The 25,034-nt window shown below is 45.8% G+C and overlaps 1 protein-coding gene across 3 annotated transcripts in view; it reads right to left on the reverse strand.

The window, feature by feature from the left end:
- Nucleotides 1-25,034, reverse strand: part of RPRD1B (regulation of nuclear pre-mRNA domain containing 1B) — a 67,347-nt gene that overhangs the window by 897 nt on the left and 41,416 nt on the right. For 2 of the 3 annotated variants that reach the window (XM_019458528.2, XM_019458527.2), the window contains exon 7: nt 15,558-18,252. The exons of the other annotated variant lie outside the window; for it this stretch is intronic. In XM_019458528.2, coding sequence (XP_019314073.1) covers nt 18,103-18,252 — 150 coding nt within the window. In that variant the 3' untranslated portion in view covers nt 15,558-18,102. Of the gene's footprint in view, nt 1-15,557; nt 18,253-25,034 lie in introns of those variants that run through there. 3 annotated transcript variants of the gene reach the window in all.

Consider the following 25,034-nt stretch of genomic DNA (forward strand, 5'->3'; position numbering starts at 1 on the left):
AACAGAGCTAATCCAACAAAGTCAGAGTTGGTTCTTTGAAAAAGACAGTCAAACTGACAAAATCCTGAATGAAACTTGTCTAGAGAAAAACACAAATGGTCCCCCCAAGCTCCCCAATTTTAGGAATAAAAAGTGAGACATCCCTACAGATACTGCCAACATTGAAGAAAAAAAGAGGATGTTTTGAGCAACTTTGAGTCAATACGTTTGAAAATTTAAATGAAACAGACAACATCCTAGAAAGACATACCAATTGTGACTCAAGACGAAATAGAAAAGCTACATAATCCTCTAACAATTAAGGACATTGAACCAGTTGTTAAAATCCTTTTCCATATAGAAAACTTCTGCTCTGGGTGGCTCCATTGACAAGTCCTATCCAACATTCAAAGAAGAAACTATTTTCACTTTTGACAATCTCTTCCAGAGACTAGAAAAAGAGTGAATAATCTCCAGTTCATTTTATTGGGTTAACATAACCTGCATACCCAGACAAGACAAAGTATGGCAAGAAAAGAAAAATATTACTCATATATAGAAATGAAAACTCACTGATAAAGTGTTAGCCACAAAAACTCATCAACTCACAAAAGGATACCACAACTGAAATGGACTAATCCCAGCCATACAAGGTTGATTTGACATTAGAAAATCCAGTAAGGTAATTCAGCACATAAACTGACTCAAGGGTGAAAACCTACATGCAGAAAACGACTTGATAAAAATTTAACTTATTCGTGACTTAAAACTAATTTAAAAAGGGTGGGGGCACCTGGGTGGCTCGGTCGGTTGAGCATCTGACTCTTGATTTCAGCTCAGGTCATGATCTCACGGTTCATGGGATCAAGCTCTGTGTTAGGTTCCACGCTGACAGCGTGGAGCCTGCTTGGGATTCTCTCCCTCCCTCTCTCTCTGCCCCTCCCCTGCTTGTGTGCTCTCTCTCTCTCTCTCTCTCTCTCTCTCAAAATAAATAAATAAATAAACATTTTTTTAAACTAATAAAAAAATGGGAAATTGGGAACAGAAGGGAACTTCCATAATTTGGGAAAGATTATGTCTGCAGCTAACATCGTAAAATATTGCAAGTTTTCCCTTTGGAGATCAGAGGCAAGGCAAGGATGCTCGTTGCACCCGTTCACTCAACAACTACTGGCAGTCTTAGCCAGTGTGGTAAGGCAAGAAAAAGAAATAAAAGGTGTAAGACTTGGAGAAGAAACAAAACAGTCATCTTTTCAAAGTAACGTAATTATGTATAGAGAAACTTCCAAATAACCCGCAACTATGTTGTTTAAATTGACCACCAAGTTTGGTATTTTTATTGGATACAAAGAAAAGTATGTATCTATACAACAAGCTACTGAATTATTGAACGAAGCTTGGAGGGGGAAGGTTTGTAGAAGAAGTTCTTCTGAGCACTGAGAGATGAACCTATGGGAACAGGCTACTTACTCCATACGGGAGTGAGCTCCGCATTTCCAGAAGGGTGGTTCAAGCAGGAACAGGATGGTGTTGGGAAAAGAATTTAGGCTCATCGTGAGAGGTTTGAGAGGTCCCTCACCAGACCGGGCTGGGCCTCAGTTCTTTGCACAGTCAGTCCTGGAAGGTGGCTTGTCTTCTTCCTCTCTGACTCCTCGCTCTGTCAGCTTAATCCCTTTGGTACACTGGGTAAAACGAGCCAGGATTTATGGCTCCGGGAAACGTGTGTAACGGTTCGTAATCTTATTACTGTCCACTCTCCCCTCCTAGGCTCTGCTTTCAGAGAAAACCCACAACAGTTACTTCTCTTTCTCTTCCCCCTGCTCCTGCCCCACCAGACGTCTCTTCCTAGTTCAAGTTCTCTGGCAGAGGGCACAGGTCTCCTGAGTCTGGCGAGTGTTGGGCTAGGAGCTTCTCCACAAGCACAAACTCAAGGGAGGTCATTCTGTTCAAAGCCTTTCAAGGCTCCCTAGTACCTAAAGTCATGGGTTTTTTCCCCGAACACCACAGACCCCATTTGTAAAGTCAAATCCTTCCTTGCCGACCCTACCACACAGAGCGTTTGCTACGCGCCCAGCGTTGAGCTAAGGGTTTTGCCTGTTCGACTTTGCTGAGTCCTCCATGGATCCCCATGAGGCAGGGCCTATTATTAGCACCCCAGGTCACACGGTAAGTGGGGACTTGGGACCGGAACATTCTCAGTTCAGACCACCCATTCTGAAACACCGTGCTACCTGGTTTGTTTGCTTTGGTTTTTGTAACTGTTTTTCTTTTTTTCTTTTTTTTTTTTCAACGTTTTTTAATTTATTTTTGGGACAGAGAGAGACAGAGCATGAACGGGGGAGGGGCAGAGAGAGAGGGAGACACAGAATCGGAAACAGGCTCCAGGCTCCGAGCCATCAGCCCAGAGCCTGACGCGGGGCTCGAACTCACGGACCGCGAGATCGTGACCTGGCTGAAGTCGGACGCTTCACCGACTGCGCCACCCAGGCGCCCCTGTAACTGTTTTTCAAATGAAATTTTGCATGGTCCTTTCATGGCACAACCTGGGAGAGGATTGTTTTTGCTGGAATCAGGGTGGGGCCCTGCCTCTTCGGTTCCCCCACCTCAGCCCCTGAAGCAGCTCCCCTAACCACTAAGGCGACAGATCCCTCTTCCTCAGGACGGGGCCACCAAGGAGGCAGACACACTCTGGAGACAGACCGGCAGGTGCTTTCCCCCTCCGGCTACCTCGGACCTTGGTTTCCTCACCTGCAGGGGAGGGGCTCGTAGGCATTCCCACTTGGGCAGGGTTCGCGGGAGGGTGAAACAAGATGATGAATACAAGGGCCCATCACCCAGGAGGTGCTCCATGCACGTTGTGTGTGGTTACTGGCCGTCCCTGGGGTTTGGGGTAGCCTCCTCGGCACCTCTCTGTGGACCCAACACAGCAGACCCCGGGGCCATGGGCTCTGGAAGATGCCGCAATGCAGGAGCTGAGGCAGCACTGACCCCTACTGGGGACGTGCAGCTGGCGCATCACGGGCAGATGTAGGGAAGCCAGGCGGTGAATGAATCCGTTTCCAGGCTGCCCCGGCCCCTCCAGGGCCCCTGCTCTGACAGGCACCACAGGAGAGCTGAGGCCCAGCCGGCAGCAGACCCAAATGTTGGCTGGGCCACTAGATGACTCCGTAATGAACTGTCCCTCAAGCTGGAGACATTGACCTTGCTCCCAGCCTGGAGGCCCCGGGCTCTGCGGTTAACCCCTCCCTCCCCAGCTCCGGGGACGGGGAGGGTGTTGCCCGTGTCGGGGAGGGCTGTGTCTATTATCCGTGGCTGCCTGACAAATCACCCTGAAATCCAGCGCCTGGAAATAACAAATGATGATTAGCTGTCAATTTCTGTGGGTCAGGAATCTGCCAGTGGCTTCACTGGCTGGTTCTCACTCAAGGTTTTCCATGAGGCGGCAATCAAGGCGTCAGCCTTGGTGGGGGCCGGCTCAAGGCTTGACTGGGGGGCTGAGCGGATTCCAGAGTCACTTACACAGCTGTCGGCAGGCCTCCAAAGACCCACGTCCAAGTGCACCCACATGGGCGTCTCGCGAAGGCCGCCTCACACCCAGGCAGCTGGCTTCCCCAGCGGGAGGAATGGAGAGAGCACCGGACAGGAGTCACAGTCCTTCTATAACCCAACCTCTTCCCCCATCGCTGCCGACATATTCTTTCTGCTGCAAGTCATCAAGTGGGCCCCACAGCCAAAAGGGAAAAACACAAAGCTGTGAGAGCCCAGAAGGAGGGGATCGCTGGGAGCCGTGTCAGAGGCCGCCTACGTCAGGGGCTACTGCTGGGACAGATGTGGAGCGGAGGCCGGCTCGCCTTTGGGAGCACCTGCTCCGACGGCAAGGAGGGGGCCCCAACTCCTCCCTCCATTTTTCACCAAGTCCTGGGGACTCGAAATCCCAAAGAGCTCTCCAGTCTGACCTCTCGCTCTCTCTCGGCTGTCATGGCTCCAGCCAGGCCCCCCGTCGTGTCCCACCAGGATGTTGTCACTCCGTCACCACCTCCTCACTGGCTCCCCCACGTCTATTCTGCTCCCCTGAATCCCCACTCGTCCCTTCCACCATCCCCTTATCTCTTCCCAGCAGTACTCAGAGAAGCCTTTTCAAAACACAGGTGTGACCCTGTCTGTCCTTGCTTCTCACATGCTCAGAGTGAAGACCCAAGTCTTCCCCGAGGGTGACAAGACTCTGCGGGGTCTGGCTCACCCCAAATCTCAACAGCCTCTGTTCACAGCAGCACTGGCTCCTGTCAGTGCCTCGAATATGCCTCTGCCCTCTGGCCACTGGCTTTGTACCTTCCGTTCCTCTTGCAGGAATGTTTTCTTGTCACTTCCCCTAGTGAGCGCCTCATCACCCTGTGGACCCCGGCTCGAGTTCCTTCCCCGAAGAAGTTGTCCCCATCCCGCCCTGACGACGTCGGAGTCCCCCCACTGAAAACTTGTTCTCTTCTCACTGCTCCCTGCCAGGCACACCGTTCCTTTACCTGGCTGCTCGCTGCCTCCTCCAGGATGGTGCGAGCCATGATGGCAGGTTTCTCTAGAAGTATCTGTTGAGGGCTGGCTGGGTGGCTCAGGTGGTTAAACATCCGACTCTTGATTTCGGCTCAGGTCACGATCTCGCGGTTTGTGGGTTCAAGCCCCAAATCGGGCTCTGTGCCGACAGCGAGGATCCTGCTTGGGATTCTCTCTCTGCCTCTCTCTGCCCCTCCCTCCCCCTGCCAAATAAATAAATAAACTTAAAAAAATTATCTGTTGAACTAAAAAAAAATTAAAGCCTTTGTGCAGATAACAAAACTATAACTCTGTGACATATTCGTTGGAATCCTAGATCTCCAGGGCTCAAAGGGGGCTCAGAAACCAGCCAGCCAACCTCCTTCCTCATTCTGAAGGAGGAAACTGAGGTCCAGAGACAGGGAAGGTCTTCTTGGGCTCAGGATGAGTGAGAGCAGAGAGCTGAGAAGCCAGGCCACTGGTGTGACCGTCCACCTGCCATTCTCCATCTGTCATAAAAGCCCCACCTGCCTTCTATCACCATCTGAACTTCACCACTGGTGCTTCATGAATGTCAGCAGATCACCTCCATCAGCCCCAAGCCCTTGGCACAAAGACTCTGGAAGGCGCTGGGAAGGCCTCTTCTCTGGTAACTTCTTTTCTTAGCTTTGGAACTCCTTAGAGATGCACAGCCAGTCCTGAGGACAGCCATTTCACCCCAAATGAACCACATGTCCCGCTTTTAAAGACTCTCCCTTTGGGTTCCTCCCGGAAAAAACGAGACCATTGGAACTATCCGGGACCTGAGATGTTCTGGGCCAATTCCAGAAGGGGAAACGGAGGCCAGAGTAGACCCGAGACTTTCCCAAGGTCACACAGGGAAGCAGTGGCAGGGCTGGGACCAGACCTCGGGCCTCCTCACTCTCCGGCCCATGCTCCCGTCTCCACAGCGAGCTACAAGTAGCCAGACAGGATTAACTTGAAGTCACCTGCAGGCTCTGAACTCAGGCCTACACATGCTTCTTGGAACAAGGATTCCTTTTCAGACCGTGGTTGGCTTTGCAGAGTCCTGTCACAGGTCCTCAGCAGAGAGGAACTCTCTGCTTGCCAAAGTGGCCAACTGGCGTTCTAAAACCAACAGACACTCTAAAACAAGATGATATTGCAGCCGCTACCGAAAGAAATTTCCGACCGGTATTCAAATTAGTTGCCACCCTTCAAAAAAATGGGGAGATTTTTACGTGCAAATGCAGGGTCCCACCTTTTCTTAGAAAAATCAGACAATCTGGCCGTACTGGCTCTGCCTCCCGGCATGTTGACGCTTAGCTAAACGGCGCATTGCCGAGTGCCTGCCCACAGCTGGCCAAATTGCTTCAGTTCCACTGCATCCCCGGCCTGGAAAGCATTTGAGTTTACAGCCTTTATGCTACTGGGTTTGAGAACCCCCCTCTCCACGTATTGCCCACCTAAGTGGTCACATAGGCACCGTTTGTTGCCTTCAGGGACAGACGGTGCGCTACCAGTCCGTTCCATGGCTGGTCAAAGAGCTCTGGGGAGGAGGGAGAGCTTGATTTGAACCATGGCTTATCTGAATCCATGTATAACAGGCCATGCTATAATTTAATACCACAGCCTAATAAACGTGTGCGTGCCTCATAACCAGGATTCTCCATGCTTGTTTTGGCTGGGGCAGACAAGAAAGCCACTCCTAGGAATCACTTCACAGACTTCCGGCCATTGAAAGGAAGCCCAGATGCCATCGGATTATGGGCAAACTAGGGGCCGGGTCTGGATGTCCCTTTTGAAGTTTCAAGGGCAGCCACGGGCAATATCAAAAGAGGGTTTGGAGGTCCACCTTTGGGCTCCTGAGCAATGACAGCTCTTAGACAAACTGACTTTCTATGACCTTGCCAAGAGCTGTCACCACCACCCATGTTTCACAATCCTTGGGGGGGGGGGGGTGGTTCTTACAGCAATGGCAGGCTGCTGAGCACTTCATTAGGAAGCAGCCCAGGGAATCTGGGCAGACGCTCTTCATAGAGTTCTTGGCAAGCTTCACATTTTGGAACTTTACAATAGCAATGTCTTTTTGTTCCTACCACACTTATCAGTAGTTAGATCTCAAAACCAACAGAAATTCTAGAGTCCAGGACCATGAGATCTGGGAGGGGCCGTGTATGTTTCACATCGTCCAATTCTCTACCCTCATTGAGAATCTCCCTACAGAGCCCGAGACAAGATGGGGCAGCCAACCTTGGTGGGGCAACCAGTCTTCCTGAGGATGGGTCAGAAGTCATCTCCACTGAAACTTCCGCCTCTTGTCCTCAGTTTTATCCTCAAAGTAAGAGCCATTTTTATGCCTATATTCATCTACGGCCTCCGAGGCCCACCATACTTGCCCTCTCCTTGTCCACAAGCCCTCTCCTTGACCCATTCCTTCCTGGGAGGCCTTGATGTTGAGGCCTGTCCACCCTCCTGCCACTGGCCAAAGTCCCCCCCGCCCCCGCCTTAGCATCTTTTCACAACAGCTGTGACTTTAAGAGGGCACAGTTCCTGTTCCAGGATCTCCAGAGAAGAAAGCCTGGGTCCAGCTGTGCCACATCCCAGGCTCAACATGCCCAGAGTTTGGACAGACTGTTTCATATCAGCAAACGGGTTTTATTTATTTCACACTCGTGTAGCTCAGTTTACTCTAGCAATATTGATTCATTAAATCCCCATAAATTTCTGAGACCGAGTCTGTGACCATCCATAGTACGCAGATGATGAAATCAAGATGCAGAGAAGTAAAATCACTTGGCCTAAGTGCCAGTTGAGTGGGGAGACTGGGCCTCGAACTCAGACCACTGGGGGTCTGGAGCTGGTCCTCACAGCCATCCCGTGCTGCCTTCCACGCAGTTGTTCGTGTTGAACATGGGAATGAAGGCCTCCGGGGAGAACCGGAAATAGCGTCTTCCTAATAAGTCAGACCCCCCCTGAGATGTGAAGTGACGTGTCTAAAGTCACTCCATTCTGCAGTGATGGAGTTGGGATTCCAACTGGGTTCCAAATTCAGGGCTTTGCTCTAGCCCAGAGCATGCTGAGTGGACAAATCGGGTCGAACTGAAGTGGAATCTGCCGAGGTAGCAATACTACATAGAACCTAGTGAGGGAGGTCAAATGCATTCTAACCCGGGTTTGAGTCCACATACATATCCGAGAGGCCACAATTACTCAGTGAGCCCCTGGGCCGGGGAGAGGAGAAATACCCACCGTAGGTATCCGGCATTTTGAAGAATGACATGTTAGGAAATATAGGGAGACCTCATTAATTCATAACCTAACAATCCAGAAGTCATCATGGTCTAGGGTGGACTGAAGTGTGCATTACATTAGTCCAGAGATGGGATAAGGACCCTTCACACGCTGTGCTGGGCATAATCACCTTGTTTGGAAATATCCTTCCCTCCCCAAAGGGCTTGCTGCATACATCTTTATTCTGCTCAAGCGTGTGCATCGTAGGGCAGGCACCGGGCTGCTATCTGTTCCCCGTGGTAGGACACAGGGTCCTCTGCCTAGGAGGGAGCATAAGAGGGATACATACAGACCATTCCCGTGTTGGCTGTGGGATGAGGGGTGTGGGCCATGAGGGACTGATGCTCACTGTTGAAGCTGATCTTGTCTGTGTCTTCCCTCTCTGAGTAAATGAGTCATTCCATCCAGCACCTGTGTGAGTTGCGTCTCTCTTGGTGACCTTGATACCTGAAACCATGAACTTTAAATATCTCACTCTCGGGGCGCCTGGGTGGCTCAGTCGGTTAAACGTCCGACTTCGGCTCAGGTCACGATCTCGCGGTCCGTGAGTTCGAGCCCCGCGTCGGGCTCTGGGCTGATGGCTCAGAGCCTGGAGCCTGCTTCCGATTCTGTGTCTCCCTCTCTCTCTGCCCCTCCCCCGTTCATGCTCTGTCTCTGTCTCAAAAATAAATAAAACGTTAAAAAAAAATAAATATCTCACTCTCTGCCTTTTGGGGTGTTTAGGCTATTTACAGTGTGTGATTACTGGTAAAATTACTGATAATTGAATAATTAAAAACATTTTTGTAATGTTTATTTTTGAGAGAGAGAGAGACAGAATGTGAGCGGGGGAGGAGCAGAGAGAGGAGACACAGAATCTGAAGCAGGCTCCAGGCTCTGAGCTGTCAGCACAGAGCTCCACGCGGGGCTTGAACTCACGGATGGTGAGATCACGACCTGAGCCAAAGTTGGACACAACCGACTGAGCCACCCAGGCGTCCCTCATAATTAAATAATTTTTACGATTGCATCGCATCTCCTTTGTTGCCTTATTAGCTACCACTCTTTTCGTTATTTTGGTGGTTGATTTAGACTTTTCAGTGTACAACTTTACCTATCACATTCTACCTTCAAGTGACATTATAACACTTCACAAATACAATAAGATCCTTATAATAATATACTTCCGTTTCTCTGATCCCTGCTGATCTTATGCCAGTGTCATCATACATTTTGCTTTTTTGCATGTTATAAGCCCCCAATACACTATTATTTCTGTTTAGACAATTATCTTTTAACAATATTTAGATAATAAGAAAAAATGATATACTTCCTCATGTAGTAGCCAGTGTTCTTCTTTCCTTTCTGGAGATCCAGATTTCCATCTGATATCATTTTTCTTCTGTCTGAAGTTGTCCAGGTCTTTGGTGATTAATTCTTTCAGTTTTTGTTGCTTGGAAAAAGTTTTCGTTTCACTTTTATTATTTTATTTATCTATCTATCTATTTATTTATTTATTTATTGTTATTTTTTTTTAACTTTTTAAATGTTTATTTATTTTGAAAGAGAGAGAAACCAGGGGAGGGGGCAGACAGGGGGAGTAAGAGAATCCCAAGCAGGCTCGGAACTCTCAGTGCAGAGCCCAACATGGGGCTCAGACTCCTGAACTGTGAGATCATGACCTGAGCTGAAATCAACAGTCGGGCGCTTAACCGACTGAGCCACCCAGGTGCCCCAAATGTTTATTTATTTTTGAGAGAGAGAGAATGTGAGCGGAAGAGGGGCAGAGAGAGAGAGAGAGGGGGAGACACAGAATCTGAAGCAGGCTCCAGGCTCTGAGCTGTCAGCACAGAGCCCAACTCAAGGCTCGAACTTCTGAAGTAGGAGATCGTGACCTGAGCCAAAGTCGGACGCTTAACTGACTGAGCCACGCAGGCACCCCTCACCTTTATTTTTCAAAGACATTTTTGCTAAATACAGAATTCTAGATTGACAGGAGCTTCCCACACCACTCCCTTCTCCTTCAACACTTTAAAAATGTCATGGCCATTCTTTTCTGGCTTGCATAGTGTCTGATGAGAAGTCTGCCATCATCCTGATGTTTGTGACTCTATGTGTTTCTTTTTACTCATTATCACTGGTTCAGCAACTTGATTATGATGTGTGTTACTATGTGCAGCTCTTTCAGGGTTATTTTTCTTGAGGTACTGAGCTTCTTGGATCTATGGTTTTATAAATTTCATCATGTTTGAGGAATGGCCATCATTCCTTCAAGTATGTTTCTCTTTCCCTTTTTCCTTTCCTACCGGTATGTATTTTTGACAGTTGGTATTGTCCCATAGGCTGCTCTGTTCATTTCTTTTCTGGTATTTTCTCTCCATGCTTCGTTTTGAATAATTTCTAGTTCTGTGCCTTTAATTTCACTCATCTTTTCTTCTGCAGTGTCCAATCTGCTGTTAGATCCCATTCCATTTATTTTAGTTTCAGATATCGTATTTTTCATCTCTCGAAATTTGATTTGGATTTTAGGAATATGTATTCTATTTTTTTCCTCATTATGTTCATATTTTCCTTTATATCCTTGAGTAGTTACCATACTAATAGCAGCTATTTAAGATCTTTGTCAACTAATTCCATCACCTGTGCCATTCTGGATCTATTGACTTATTTTTCTTCCAACTCTGGTCATATTTTTTTCTACTTCTTTACAGGTCTGATCATTTTTCTTTTTCTTTTTTCTTTTCTTCCTTCCTTCCTCTTTCTTTCTTTCTTTCTTTCTTTCTTTCTTTCTTTCTTTCTTTCTTTCTTTCTTTCTTTCTTTCTCTGTCTTTGTCTCTCTTTCTCTCCCTGTCTCTCTCTTCTTTCTTTTTTGGAAGCCAAAGATTAAACTTTACTCTGTTGAGTGCTAGGGTTGGTTCTATTTCTTTAAATACAGCTGGACTTTCTTTGGCCAAGCAGTTAAGTTACAGACCAGTTTGAAGTTTACTACCAAGCTTTATTTATGGCTGGCTGAAAGCAACCTTTAGTACTAATTTAGCCCAACTACAAAGGCATGACCTTTCTGAGGATTCTCTCCATTGCTCTGTGTATTACAAGGCCTCTCTACTTTGGCTAGCAGAAACTTCACCTATCCGTAGACCTGTGTGAACTGCAGGAATTATTGGGGTTACTGCTTTCTGTTTGTTCTTTCCTTGGTCTCACTGAGTTTCATCCCACACATGTCCTCTGCAGATTTTCTGCACTCAGTCTCTGTGCAGCTGCCCCGTTAGCTCTCCGTGCAAATTGTAGCCGCCTCAACCTTCCTGAACTCTGATGTCTATCTCCTCAATTCAGTGATACAGTGGGCCTCTGGCTCCCCATCTGTGCACTGCAGATCGGAAGCACCCTCAGTGAGTAAGATGTGGCAGTCTCCTCTCCCTATCTGTTCCCCTTCTCCAGGGACTCGTAGTTCTGTGCTTCCTGATGTCCAGTGTTTGAAAACACTTGTTTTACATATCTACTTTTCCAGTTGTTCAGGGTGGAGGGAAATTCCCATAGCACTTAATCCTTCATAGGTGGAACTGAAAATCTCTACTCGAGTTGTTTTCACTATTGGGTTAAACTTCAAAATATCATTTATCGTTTCATAGATGGTGACTTCACTGAAGGCTGTTAGAGACCTTTAAGAAAATTGTACTTGGAGTAAATTCATGAGTATTCTTGAGCTTTACAACTCTACAGAATGCCAGGTCTGTCAAGATTTTATGAAAAGCTGAGCTGGGAACCCGATCTTCGAGGTTAAGGTGAATTGATCGAGATACAACCCATTACTGAAGTTAACTCAAAACGGATCAAAGACCTACATATAAGAGCTAAAAGTATAAAATCCTAGAAGGAAATACAGCAGTAAATCTTCATGACCTTAGATTTATCAACGTTTACTTAGATGTGACATCAAAAGAAAATGGAATTCACCAAAATTTAAAACTTTTGTATATTAAAGGACACTATCAAGAGAGCAAAAAGACACCTATGGGAGAAAATATTTGTGCATCATGTATCTGATAAGGGTCTGATATCTAGAATATGTAAAGAGCTCTTCAACCCAACAACAGAGACAAGCCAATTCAAAAATGGGCAAAGGGGCAACAGGCACGTGGAAAGATGCTCACTGCCATTAGCCTACGGTAGGAAAACGCAAGTCACTTCATACCCGCTAAGATGGCTACTACTATGGGTTGTATTGTGTCCCCTCTCAAAAAAGATAAGTTGAAATTCTGAGCTCCAGTATCTGGGAATGTGACCTTATTTAAAAATTAGGTCTTTGCAGGTTTAATCAAGTTAAGATGAGGTCATCAGGGTGGGCCCTAAAAAGAGGTATATTTGGACAAAGATATAGGGGGAGGATAGCCATGTGAAGACAGAGGCAGAGATAAAGGTTAGTTGCCACAAGCTAAGGAATGCTTGGGGCTACCAGAAGCTGGAAGAGGCAAGGAAGGAGCCTCTCTCAGGGGATTTGGATGGAGCATGGCCCTGCAAACATCTTGATTTTGGGTTTCTAGCTTCCACAGTTGTGAGACAATACATTTGTTGTTTTAAGCCACCTGGTTTGTGGTACACCCAGGACTCAAATATAGCTATGATTTTTTAAAAATGTAAAGTAGTCTTGGCGAGCATAATGGTTAATTTTATGTGTCAACTGGGCGAGGCCACAAAGCCCAGATATTTGGTCAAGTATTATTCTGGATATTTCTTTAAAGGTGTTTTAAGGAAGAGATTCAACATTTAAATCGATGGACTTTTGAGTAGATCAGGTAACCCTTTATGTAGGTGGGCCTCATCCAACCAGCAAATAAATAATATTTAATAAATGAAACACACTGACATCCCCCTTGAGCAAGAAATGCTGTTAGCAGACTGTCTTTGGATGCCGGTGCCACTCTTTCTTGGGTCCCCAACTGCTGGCCTATCCTACAGATTTTGGACTTACTAAGCCCCCACAATTGCATGAACCCACTCCTTAAAATTTCTCTCCCTCTATACACACACCTCCAGCTCTTTGCTTTCTCCTCCTCGGCACTACACCTGCTTGGGGCCACCCCTTGCCTCTTGGCCAGGATCTGAGATGACCCCATGCCAGTTCTCTAACATACGGCCCACGTCTGGTCCTTGGGAGACAGACATGCATCCCTCGCCCTGACAAACTCTAGGAGTAGAGGCTGCACTCAACTCAGCCACCTCTCCCTGCCTCCATCATCAAAGCACTTTGCTTCTAGCATCCCATCCTTTAGGTTTTTCCAGGTAGGGGTCTGTCCTGGGTACTGGATTGTCACCCCAGAGGGGACACATGTGAAGCTCCACAGAAGCCCAGCTCCCTAGCCTGAAGGCAAGGAGCAGGTGGCATCCACTAACTCTCCCTTGGGGGACTCAAAACACACCAATGACCCTCTTCAAAGAAATCTGTACCCCAAATCGTCTTCCTTCAACTCTGAACTCCTGACTCTCTTATACCCTCCGCGAGGGTGAGAAAGTTTAAGTGCGCTACGTCTCCACTGTAAATAGAGCGTATGGTCCAGGCATGTGGTATCTATTGCTGCCTCCCCCAAAACGCCTGAACCTCTTGTTACATGTGCACTGAAATACCTACATTCGTTATTGAATATAGTAACGCCTACCATCAAGTCCCTAGTTTATTCCAGACATGGCCCTAGGCCCTTTTAAAAAACACCTCCTTCAAAGTGATTCATTGGTATGTTTGTAACCACTTTACCACTTTTATAACTAAGACTTCATACAGATAACTGGAAAGGAGTGTATGGTGTGGGTGTTTTAGTAAGATTCTCGGTAGAAAGACTCCGAAAGCTTGGGCATATGGAACTTCAGGTCGGGAAAGGACTTCAGCGGTTAGTCGACCTCATTCATTTCCTTTGAGAAGCAGCTGAGGCACCTAAAGGCTGAGGGACTTGCCCAAGGTCATCACAGTGAGGGGAGGTGAGAGGTAGGCCATCGCTTGCGGTAGCTGCCTCTTATTTGTGAAAAATACTGAATCCTGATCCATACTGCTGATTTTAGTGTTTATCCAACCAGTGGCAGAAATGAAATTTCAATGCCAAATAACTATTTCAGAGTCAAAAAAATGGAACCAACTGGGCTTTCAACACTACATAAAGCTATATGAATCCCAATCTACTGTACAGGAGAATAATGGGTTCTTAATTGAATCTGTGCCTTAAAGTGGAAGAATGATTTTTAAATGAAAAACCCCATGGAGGTGGTGAGGAGAAATGAGTTTAGCCAGATGAATGATTCTAGCAAAAAGTAAGACGGCAAACCAGGCTGGAAAATAGTTTGTTTTTTTTTTTTTTTAAGACCTCAACTATACAAAATGCAGATTATTTGTGCCCGGTGAACAGTGTTTACTCCCATCTTCTTGGTCTTGGCACTGTTTCTCGTGTTCTGTTCCTTACAGATTCCCGGGGTTTTGTATATGCTCCTCCTTTTTTTAGAGTAACTGTATACAACACAACAGTGGTGTTATTATCCTATCTAACACATATTTCCGGGAACCTAGGACTTGCCATATTCAGCATTCTCAGACTTCGGTCCTGCCTTTTTCTCCTGCAGTAAAATCACCATAAGCTTTTAGGGCTGGCAGAGAACCTAGAGATAATTTAGTCCAATACCACATTTCAGAGATAAGAAAACTGAGGCCCGGGGAGGGAAGTACCTGGCCCAGGAAGGTCACACAGAGAGTTAATGACTCTAATCACAAAAGTTAAGCATTTTGACAGATTCATGAACTCTTGGGCAGTCCCATCTTCAGCTTTGAGGACCTCACAGCCGTATTTTGTAGCCTGGGGTGCTAATTAAACCCGAAGAATTATGGACTTACTATTTATAGGTAGGAGTGAAGGCATTAACTAGGCCATGAAACCTGGGGACACAGAAGGAGATTCTGTTCTCCTGAGATTCACGTATCACATTCACCTTTTATATTTTAGGCCTGAACTCCAGCAATGCATACGTTCAACTCCCCTGATTCTGCACTCGGCCTCGAGCTGCATTTAATCTTGAAGGACCACAGGTACTGCGGCATTCTTGTGGCTTAAAACAGCCAACCCTGCTTTTTCTGACAAAGGTTGCCTTCACCCAGTGGAAAGGGTTCAAATCAGCCTTCCAAGACCATCAGTTACTTCCAAAGGCTGTATTTCAAACTGTTTTTCCATTATTTCAAGTTCTCATTAACAGCACTCGGCCAATAGGCTTTCATTGCATTCACAAGTGAAAACAAAGGAGAAAGGAAACGCGCAGAAATGTTTTTAAAGGACATACCACTTGGATTGACAACGATCTCACATTTTGCTCTTTTAAACAGTTCAGAGTGGCTTTCACTGGATTGCCAAACTCAAATCTCTCTCCGGAGGCCTAGCAGTGTGAACAAAAGCGCTGAAATCAAAAACTTCCAAGTTTGAATCTGTCAGAGACTGTGGTAGTGGGGAAAGAGTCATTTAACCTCTCTCCATCCGTTCCCACTTCTGTACAACGAGAATAAAACTATGGAGGTCCCTCTCCGGGGCCCTGTGTGGATTGGCTAATTAAAGCTAATTAAGCCCCTGGAAAGAACCAGAACATACTATGTAAGTGCTGAGTATTTATGGGCCGCTAACAGTAACAAAACTCCTAAGGGACAAGATTCTGTGCAGACGGCAGAATCTCTATTGGTGATTACTAATTACCCACCACTTACAAAGGAAGCACCGGGTGTTCTGTAACGAGGCAGGGGAAAGAAACATCACACAGTGTCGTTCAACAACACCATCTTTATTCAAAAATATATATCTATGAGACATTTCAGAATATACTGCTGCCGCCAATGACAGCCTATACTTCTAAATAAAGTCCTAAATTAATATACAAATTTAAGCTTTAAAAATATTCTTTAAGAAAAACAAAACAAAACAAAACAAATTAGAATGAAGACGTTCTGAGGAATATGACCTAAAGGAGAGGTCCTTGAGGCCTACGGATGCCCTAAAGAAAGAAAACACACAAAACAAAAGCCACCCACCCCACCCCAGCCCACCCCACCGGCCCACCTGGTACAGACAAGGAGAAAGGCTCGTTTAAATTAAACAAATGAAGTGAGCACACATGGGGAGGATACAGGGAGCATGAAGATTTAAAACACAAAAGCATTTCATTAAAAAACAAAACAAACCCCAAAACTAACTTCCTCACAGGAAGTCCACTAGTAACAGGTGTTAGGAGGCCAACACATTCATTTACATAATTGCTACAGTTTCATTTCTTGCTCTTGCTGTTAAGAATCACGCACCAATTGCTGGTCAAACTCAATCAGAGAAAATACAGCGATGGGTGAAATCCATCACGCCGTAACATTGTCATCCAGCTGATCAGAGCAAACATCTACTCTGCCCTTTTGATTTGTGGCTAGTCAAATTTTGCTTCCTTGGTAAAAGCACAGAGAATGTCCCAGATGGGTCCGTTCCACATCAAGCTCGCACGGAGGACTGAAGCAGCACACCATGTGGGGAGGGGCGTATGCGCAGAAAACAGCAACGATTAGAAGCGATCTTGCAATTTTCCTGCAATTTTCCTTAGTAAAGTCACCTACTGCCCTCTGGCCTCTGGGAGGAAAACTTTATAGTTAGAGACTCGTTAATTTAATAATGACAGGACCACAGGCAGTATCAGTAAGCAAACAACATCCAGTCTATATTCAAATCCAAAGAACAGCTTCAATGCTACTATGTTCTACACAGAGTCAAACTGAACACCTGCTAGGACTTTTTTTCACTGTTCTCACTTCATGGCAGACAGAAGAGCTTCTAAAAGGAAAGCCTGCACACTGTAAAAACACAGGCTATGTTTCCACATGTTTAACATGTAAAATTACAAGTAATTGGCTTTTTGGTAATCCTGAAAATAACAACGCAAAATAATGGAGATTCTGAAGCCCCCACCGCTGAATTCCTTTTTATAGCTTATGGATTTCAGCCTCCGGGCCCTGACTCCTGTCATACTACTGGGGCAAACTGTTTTCTGCCCTTTCCAATGTCGAAAAGAAGACTGCCAAATCAGAATGATTTACAGTTAGCAGGCCTAACCTTTACTAAAAGCAAGGTAAAAATCCTTTGTAACTACATTATATAGTCATGATATCAGCTGGCATGATAATGGAATTAAAACCCAAAATTAATATCCCTGACTTCCCCCCTTCCTCTGCCCGAGATGAGCTACTCGGTAACAGCCGATCAAGTACTCCTCCTCCTCCGGGCACAAGGATGTGTGCAGTGGCGTAAACTGACAGACAGACAGACAGACATGCACAGAGCGTCATATCTGCAGGGGAGATACTCAAGTTCACTCGCCATACCGTAGACCTGAGCCCAGTGAAAGAATGCTAGTGTGAGCCCTATTCCCCAAAAGACAGGAGTCTAAAAGCAACACCCGTGCAGAGTCCACACTCTTGGTTTTGCCTTTAGCTTTTGGGGTCCACCAGTGCCATTCCTAACAACTGCCTTCACAAGATTAGGGCCAGAAGATCACGTCTTTAGGAACGTTTTCTACGACAGCAGGAACCCTGGGAAGGTGGTCCGTAGGAACCCGAAGCACATAACTTATTTTGAACTCACGTCTGTGATCCCCGTTAGTCTTCCTTCTGAACCGTATATCCCAGGTCAGCTTTGAATCTTATTGCTAGATTCCCTAGTCTGCTTATAAAACAAATGCACTGCACCTGTAACTATACATCACTACAAGCAGGGGAAAGGAAGGATCAGAGATTTGGCAAACTCTTCACGGCAAAGCTGCTTGACAGTCGTGCCTCCAACCTTTGGGGTGGACGGTAGCCAGGAAAGTCAATGACTCCAGAGTGAGTCCTTCAGTGGAGGCCTGCACTGAACTTGAACAAACCCAGCTCCGAAAAGAGAAGCGGCTCTCATGACACAATGCTGTCGGGAGGGACAAGATTCTTCTGAAAACTTCCAGAAGTACACATGATTTTCATAACTTCTTGGGTGTAAAGAGACAGCTAAGAATGGAGAACCAACAGGGGCATGAATACATGAAGTGGGAGACTTTGTATTCTTTCCAAATATGAATCTAATTGGACTCCACTTGCCACTGTTCTGAATTGTGCTCAACAGGAGAGGACGGAGAGGAGATTCAGAGTCAGTGGTTCTTTCTTGAGGCTGCGGGACTGGGATGAAGGAGGGACAGAACCAGGGGCCACAAGTTATTTCCATCATGGTTATTTCCAACCATGACTTGCCCTCTCTCTTCTTTCTGCTGGTAGAGATGGGAATTTGGGGCACGACACCTGTCCTAGTCAGTTGAAAACAGGTCACCAGCAGAGGGCAGGGGGGCCAAGCCTCCTGTGACGTTGGGCAGCAACGAGAGGTCTGGCAAGCTCTGAATATGGGACTTCAGTTCCTTGCGGACCTGGGTTACCCGAGCGAGCTTCTGTTTATATTCCTAAGGAGACAAAGAGAAGACAACGTGGTTAAGTCTGTGTGTGCTGATGATGGTCAGGCCTCAGGAGCCAAGACAGATACTCTCAGCTTCCTGCTCTAGTTCTCTTCACCAGACAGCCCCTCCCCACTTCAGCCAGGTTCGCAAAAGGAAGAATCCTTTACATAAAAAAGGAAAGCAGAGTTCAATACTGGCAATAGTGAATTAAATCGTATTTAACGTAGCACTTGAGATTTAGAAGTAAAAGCATGACATTTTGTGTTTGCATTGTCTTTTACTGGTGCTCTTCTATTTCAAAACACCTTATAAAATAAAAGACAGATGCTCAGGCTTTACAGTTATTTTGAGGGTGCCACCTAGACATGCCTAGAAAAATCACTATAAAGCTCCACTTTGTATTAAACTGAGAGAGTCATCCAGATCTATCACCTATGACAAACAAGCACCACAGAAGCTCAAAACACCCACGTCCGTGCCCAGGGCTTCCTCATCCCACACCCAAGTAACCACAGCAAATCCCCGATGAGTCCTTCCGGTTGTCTCCCCTAAACACGCCAGACTTCTCTTCCGAAAGCCCAGCTTTCATCCAGTCACCTCCTTGAGAGAGTGAAGCACGGCACCGTGCTAGCTCCATGGCTGCTCAGAGCTCAAGGTCTTTTAAAATTAGCGCCTGCCCAAAAGTATCTCCCACAACTTCTCAACAACCCCCACCCCCACCCCACAACGCACAGGCCACTGCCTGCACGGGCCATTTGTTCAGGAGTCTGCTCCAGCTTCGAGGGGTATCTTCCTTCTCCTGCTCCCAGTGAAATTCTGCCTCCACTTCCCTGCCTACCAACTGAGCTCTGCCTCTTTTAGGAAAACGCTTTCTCTTCCAGTCCCCACCTCCACCCGTTCTGGAGCCCTCCTGTGCACCGAGGTGCATCCGAGCTCCTAACAGGCTGCTCTGAGGTGCTCTTTTCATACATGTTAGACTTCTATGTTCCTCTAAAATATGACTTCCCTAATGACAGGAACTTGGTGTACTATTTTCTTTCCTCCCAACAAAAAGCGCCTTTGGTGAATCTGTATGGAATAACAACCCTGGGCCATTTGAGGTCTGTTTATGGCCCCTCTTGGGTCTCCTAGCCTCTAGCTAGCTGTGTACCCTCCTCAGTATTTCTGCAAAGACGGGAAGTTCCTGAGGATGGATCCCTGCTGACTAAAGCCTCTCCTGCAGGAATGCAAAAGAAAGCACTGGGCTCCGAGGCAAGGACCTGAGTTAGTTTTGGCTCTGACTCCAACCTGCTATGTGACTGTGGACATGGTCCCTCTCTTCCTTCGTCCTCACCTTCCTTATCTGAAAATGAAGGAACTGGCCTATTCGTAAGATTGTTCTTCAAATTCTAGATTCTTTCCTACCAGATACCTTAGACACACTTAGAGAGGCAGAGAGTTTGAGGGCATATGCTCGAGGACTCCTGGGAAGAGTGGTAAGACAGGAAACAGGTTAAATGAAGAACAATTAGCTCAAGTTATAAAGACAAAGTCCAAGAAAAGAGTGGGAGAAGGGATGTGGAAACGTGGGCAGGGAGGCTCTGTGCCCACATTAGCGCAGGCAGTTGCGGCTTCTGCCCAGAAGAACTGCTCACACAAGCCATCGGATGAAGACACAGGGAAGAAAGTAAGCTTTCCTGGCATCCCATCTCTTTTCTTTGTAGACTTAACACAACTAAAATAATGACTTACGTAAATTGTTAATAATGACTCCCCTATCACACTAGTGAGCTTCAGGAGGCTAAGACCGGACCCATCTGCTTTACCCATTATCCACCATGACCAACAGTGCCCTGTGAACAGTAGGTGTCCAACAGCTGCCCGATAAATTAACAACATATAAAACATAACATTAGGTATAAGCATACCCCATTAAGCTTTCATTCTTGAAACTGAAAACAAATTTCACAGATGAGGATCTAAATTGTCAAGGTTCCCCACCCTTCCCCCTCTGCAAACATTTTTTTTCTTTGGTTTTATATACTTCAAGGGAAATTAATAAAGACTAATTCTCTATTACTGAACATGGATCCATTTAATTAGCTTCTCCTGAATTCTATGTACAAAAAGGGTATAAGAGCTCCTGAATAGTTGCCCCTTGCTCCCTGCCCAGATCCTCTGACCAAAGTAGACAGGTGAAAGCCACCGTGACTTGGAGCCATCGCTCCTGGCACGTACCGAGCACTTCAACTCAAGGAATTCCTTAAAAACAGTCTGAAGATCACTGAGTCTCTAGTGAGTGGAGCTAGATTCAGAATCCAAAGCTCTACACTCTTGGGTGACCCTCAGACTAATTTAGCAAGTCCACGTGAGTTTAAAAGAAGAGGTGGTTGATCTCATTAGACATCACCTTAAGTTCAAATAATCCTCTCCCAGGCAATCTTTTAAAAAAAACCCCAAAATCCCATTTGTTCCTATTTGGGGGTAAGGCGGGGTGGGGGGGGAGTGTTGGGAGGGAGAGGGTATCTCATCATGTTTAGGCTGTGATTACATTTTAAATACAGTCAAATAAACTTCATTTTAATGAAAGGAAATATGTTTCCCCATTAAAGTCCTCTCTTCAGGCCATTCCGAAAGCTCATGGATCTTATACACACCTCCTCATGCCATTGGGTTACTCATTCCATAGGGATTTCTACTTTAAGAGCAGGTGCATGAGCCTAGGAGGAGGGCATCACTACAGAAAGGATTAAAGTGGGACTGTCACTGAAAAAGATGAAGTACAGAGTTTGCATTAGCACCCAAAACAATGAAATACTACTTAGGTATAAATCTATAAGATCCACATGAGGAAAATTATAAAACTCTGAAACAAAGAAGAGCTAAATAAATGGGGAGATATTCCATGTTCATGAATAGGAAGGCTCAATACTGTAAAGATGTCAGTTCTTCCCAACTTGATCTACAGATTCAATGCAGTCCCAATCAAAAGCACAGCAAGTTATTTTGTGAATATAGACAAAGTGATTCTAAAGTTTATACGGAGAGGCAAAAGACTTCAAATAACCAACACAATATTGAAAGAGAGCAAATTCAGACATTATTCAACCCTAAGACTTTCGATAAAGCCACAGTAATCAAGACAATGTGATACTGCCGAAAAAATAGACAAAACAGATCAATGCAACAGAACAGTCCAGAAACAGACCCACATAAATAAGCCAACTGACCTTTGATAAAGGAGCAAAGGCAATACAATGGAGAAAAAATAGTACTTTTAGCAAAAAAGTTGAAACAACTGGACACCCACATGCAAAACAAACAAACAAACAAATCCAGACACAGATCTTACACCCTTTACAAAAATTAACTCAAATGAATCACAGACTAAATGGAAAACACAAAACTATAAAATTCCTAGAAGATAGCAAAAGTAAACCTAGATGATCTTTGGGTTGGTGATGACTTTTAGGATACAATACCAAAGGGTATTATATACATACCTATATATATATAGTATATAATCTACCAAAGGTACAATACCATGAACGAACCCATAAGGTGGATTTCATTAAAATGAAAAATTATCTGCTCTGCAAAAGCCACTGTCAACAAAATGAAAAGACAAGATACAGGCTGGGAGAGAATGTTTGCAAAAGACAACATTTGTTATCAGAGAAATGCAAATTACAACCAGATGCCTCCACACATCTATTAGAATGACCAAAATCCAGAACGCTGACACCACCAAAAGCTGACAAGGATGTGGCGCAAGGGGAACTCTCATACATTCTGGTGGGAATGCAAAATGGTACAACTATTTTGGAAGGCAATTTGGTGGTTTCTTACAAAGCTAAACATACTTTTACCATACATTCCAGCAATCATGCTCTTTGGTAGTCATCCAAAGGAGATGAAAACTTAACGCCACACAAAAAGCTGCACATGAATGTTTATAGCAGCATTATTCATAATTGCCAAAACTTGGAAGCAACTAAGGAGTCCTTCAGGTAAATGGATAAATGAACTTTGCTTCAACCAGACAATTATGTAGCATTAAAAAGAAGGGAGATATCAAGTCATGAAAAGACATGGGAGAAATGGGGCGCCTGGGTGGCTCAGTCGGTTAAGCGGCCGACTTCGGCTCAGATCATGATCTCACGGTCTGTGAGTTCGAGCCCCGCGTCGGGCTCTGTGCTGACAGCTCAGAGCCTGGAGCCTGTTTCAGATTCTGTGTCTCCCTCTCTCTGACCCTCCTCTGTTCATGCTCTGTCTCTCTCTGTCTCAAAAATAAACGTTAAAAAAAAAAAAAAAAATTAAAAAAAAAAAAAAAGACATGGGAGAAATGTTAAACGTATACTACTAAGTGAAAGGAGTCAAGTTGAGAAGGCCACATACTGTATGAGCCCAACTATGACATTCTGAAAAAGGCAAAACTATGGAGACAGGGGTTGGGGGGATGAACAGAGCACAGAGGATTTTTAGGGTAGTGAAAACACCAGAATGCTGGACACACGTCGTTATACATCTGTCCAGACCTACAGAACATACAACACCAAAAGTGAGCCCTCAGGTATGGTATGGACACTGAGCAATGAGGATATGTCAGTGTAGGGTCATCACCGATAACAGATGCACCACACTGTTGGCAGTGAAGGGAAGGCATGCAGGGGGTATATGGCAAATCTCTGTACCTTCCTCTTATTTTGCTGTGACCCGAAGAAATAAGCCAAGCGGTTTAAATGCATCGGCAAGGGTGACAAAAGTATATACTCTGAATATCCAAATACAGGTAAAGATTGCTTCGAAAATTGTTAAAACACGCACCTGGCTTAGCTGGGACAGCTGAATGACCTAGCTTAATGCTTTGAGGAGAAATGAGCAGGTAAGAATTCATGGCAAACTCTGGGGTGCCTGAAGCCTGCTTCAGATTCTGTGTCTCCCTCTCTCTCTGCCCCTCCCCCACTTGTGCTCTCAAAAATAAACGTACATTAAAAAAATTAAAAAAAAAAAATTCATGGCAAGCTCTGATTAGGTCAAACTGAACAGTAATACTAATTTTATAGTCCCCTAAACAGATTCAGTAGTAACAGACTGTGACCTCCAACCCTTCCTTTTTTTTTTTTTTTTTTTTCCCAATAGATGTAGTGATCTATAAATGTCACCATGGACAAATAAAAACTTGAGATCGGATCCAAACTGAACTATGCCCACAATACAACTCCGGCTTCTCACTTGCCTTCCAGTTCTCCGGCTCCTATGCTCCCTTGGTCGGGTGATGGCATTTCCTCACTAGCTGTCTCTCCACGGTTTTTCTCTTTGGTTCTGGACAGGTAGAGGAGACAGATTACAAAACCCCACGAATCTTTCTTCTCAATCTACCAGTCTACCTTCTAACAAAAGTTGGTCCACAAGCTCTCCTGCTGCAAGGTCCCGAACCGTGTCCTCAGCAACTCCAGCCCGCAGAAGAAATCCAGCTTGTGGCGTTATCACTAAAACCGACATCAGTGCAATGACACCTGGTCAAAGTCTTCTGACCCACGTAAGTGTGCTGCATCCCACCACCTCTTCAGTGCACCAAGTACTACTCAGCTAAAGAAACGATGTGGCAAAAGGTGGTCCTGTGCTCCTTGTTTCCAATACCTTGCACCTGTGTGCAACAGATGACTAAGCCTTTACTCTGGCACTCACGCTGCCCTGCCTGGAACAGGAACACGTGAGATCGGGACCTGCACAATTTACACCCGCGGGGGGCACGGCCGCAGCGCTCCTGCTTTCGGCCTTCTGCTCCCCCACCCCCGCTTCTCTTGACCATGATTCACAGTGGCTCTTTTTCGCACTCTTGTCTTCAGATACCTGCCTTTCCCCCACTACCCATCTCAAGCAAGAGACAAGGCAAATCCAAATTGTCCTGCAGCGATTCCTCTCCTGCTCATGCATGATTCGTACTGGGGTCGTGGCGGAGGCGGGGGACTGAGCTGACCCGTTCCGGCACACGCACTGACCGCAGCAGACCCTACTTCACCCACGAGAGGCTGCAGGGAGCCGGGAAAAAGGTGAGAGTTCTATCAGACTTGCTGCTGCTATCCTGTTTCAGGATCCTGGAGGAGGGGGTGCGGGGGGAGAGTGGGCACCTGTGATAAACTGCCTGGGTTTACTTGACTGCCAAGAAATGTTTAAAACGTAGAGGGTGAGGCCCAGTGTGCAGTTTGGAGATAATGCCTAGGATTTATGCTTCTGGCAAAGCTCTGGAATCTTGCCTCACGGGCTCTCTGAACTTGCAGCAGAAAACGCGTCCAACACCCTCTGGTTCCTGTGGATCCAGCTGACACCGTGTGAACACGGACCATCGTGGAGCACGAACACAACTGGCTGATTGGAGCAAGGCTTCCACATTCTTTGCCTTTTTTGGTGAGAGCAGGAGGCCAGACCTGACATGCTGCAGATGAGCTCTGAGATAAGAGGGTTAGAAACGATAGGGACTGACATTGTGGTGACCTTTCTACAAGAATTTCATCTTCAGAACAAACAAAATTATAAGCTTCTCCCCTGGCAAGTCCTATAAGAAATACTGATCAAAATGTAAACATTGTCCGATCTATTTTTTTCTGGCTAGGAAGTATATACATAAGAACAACTGTGTTAGAAATAACACCACAGGCAGGGGCTCGATTTGATGAGACAAAATTTCCAGTACTGAGACCCATGTTTTTCTTTATCTTGCCCTGTTGTGCTACAGGACATATGGTATATAAAAATCACCCACTGCTCGGCTACTCGCAATTAAGAGTCATAAAGGGTTATTATGC

The sequence above is a fragment of the Panthera pardus genome, unplaced genomic scaffold (genome assembly GCF_024362965.1).
Source record: "Panthera pardus isolate Hobbes unplaced genomic scaffold, ASM2436296v1 HiC_scaffold_25, whole genome shotgun sequence".
NCBI classification, from domain to species: domain Eukaryota; kingdom Metazoa; phylum Chordata; class Mammalia; order Carnivora; family Felidae; genus Panthera; species Panthera pardus.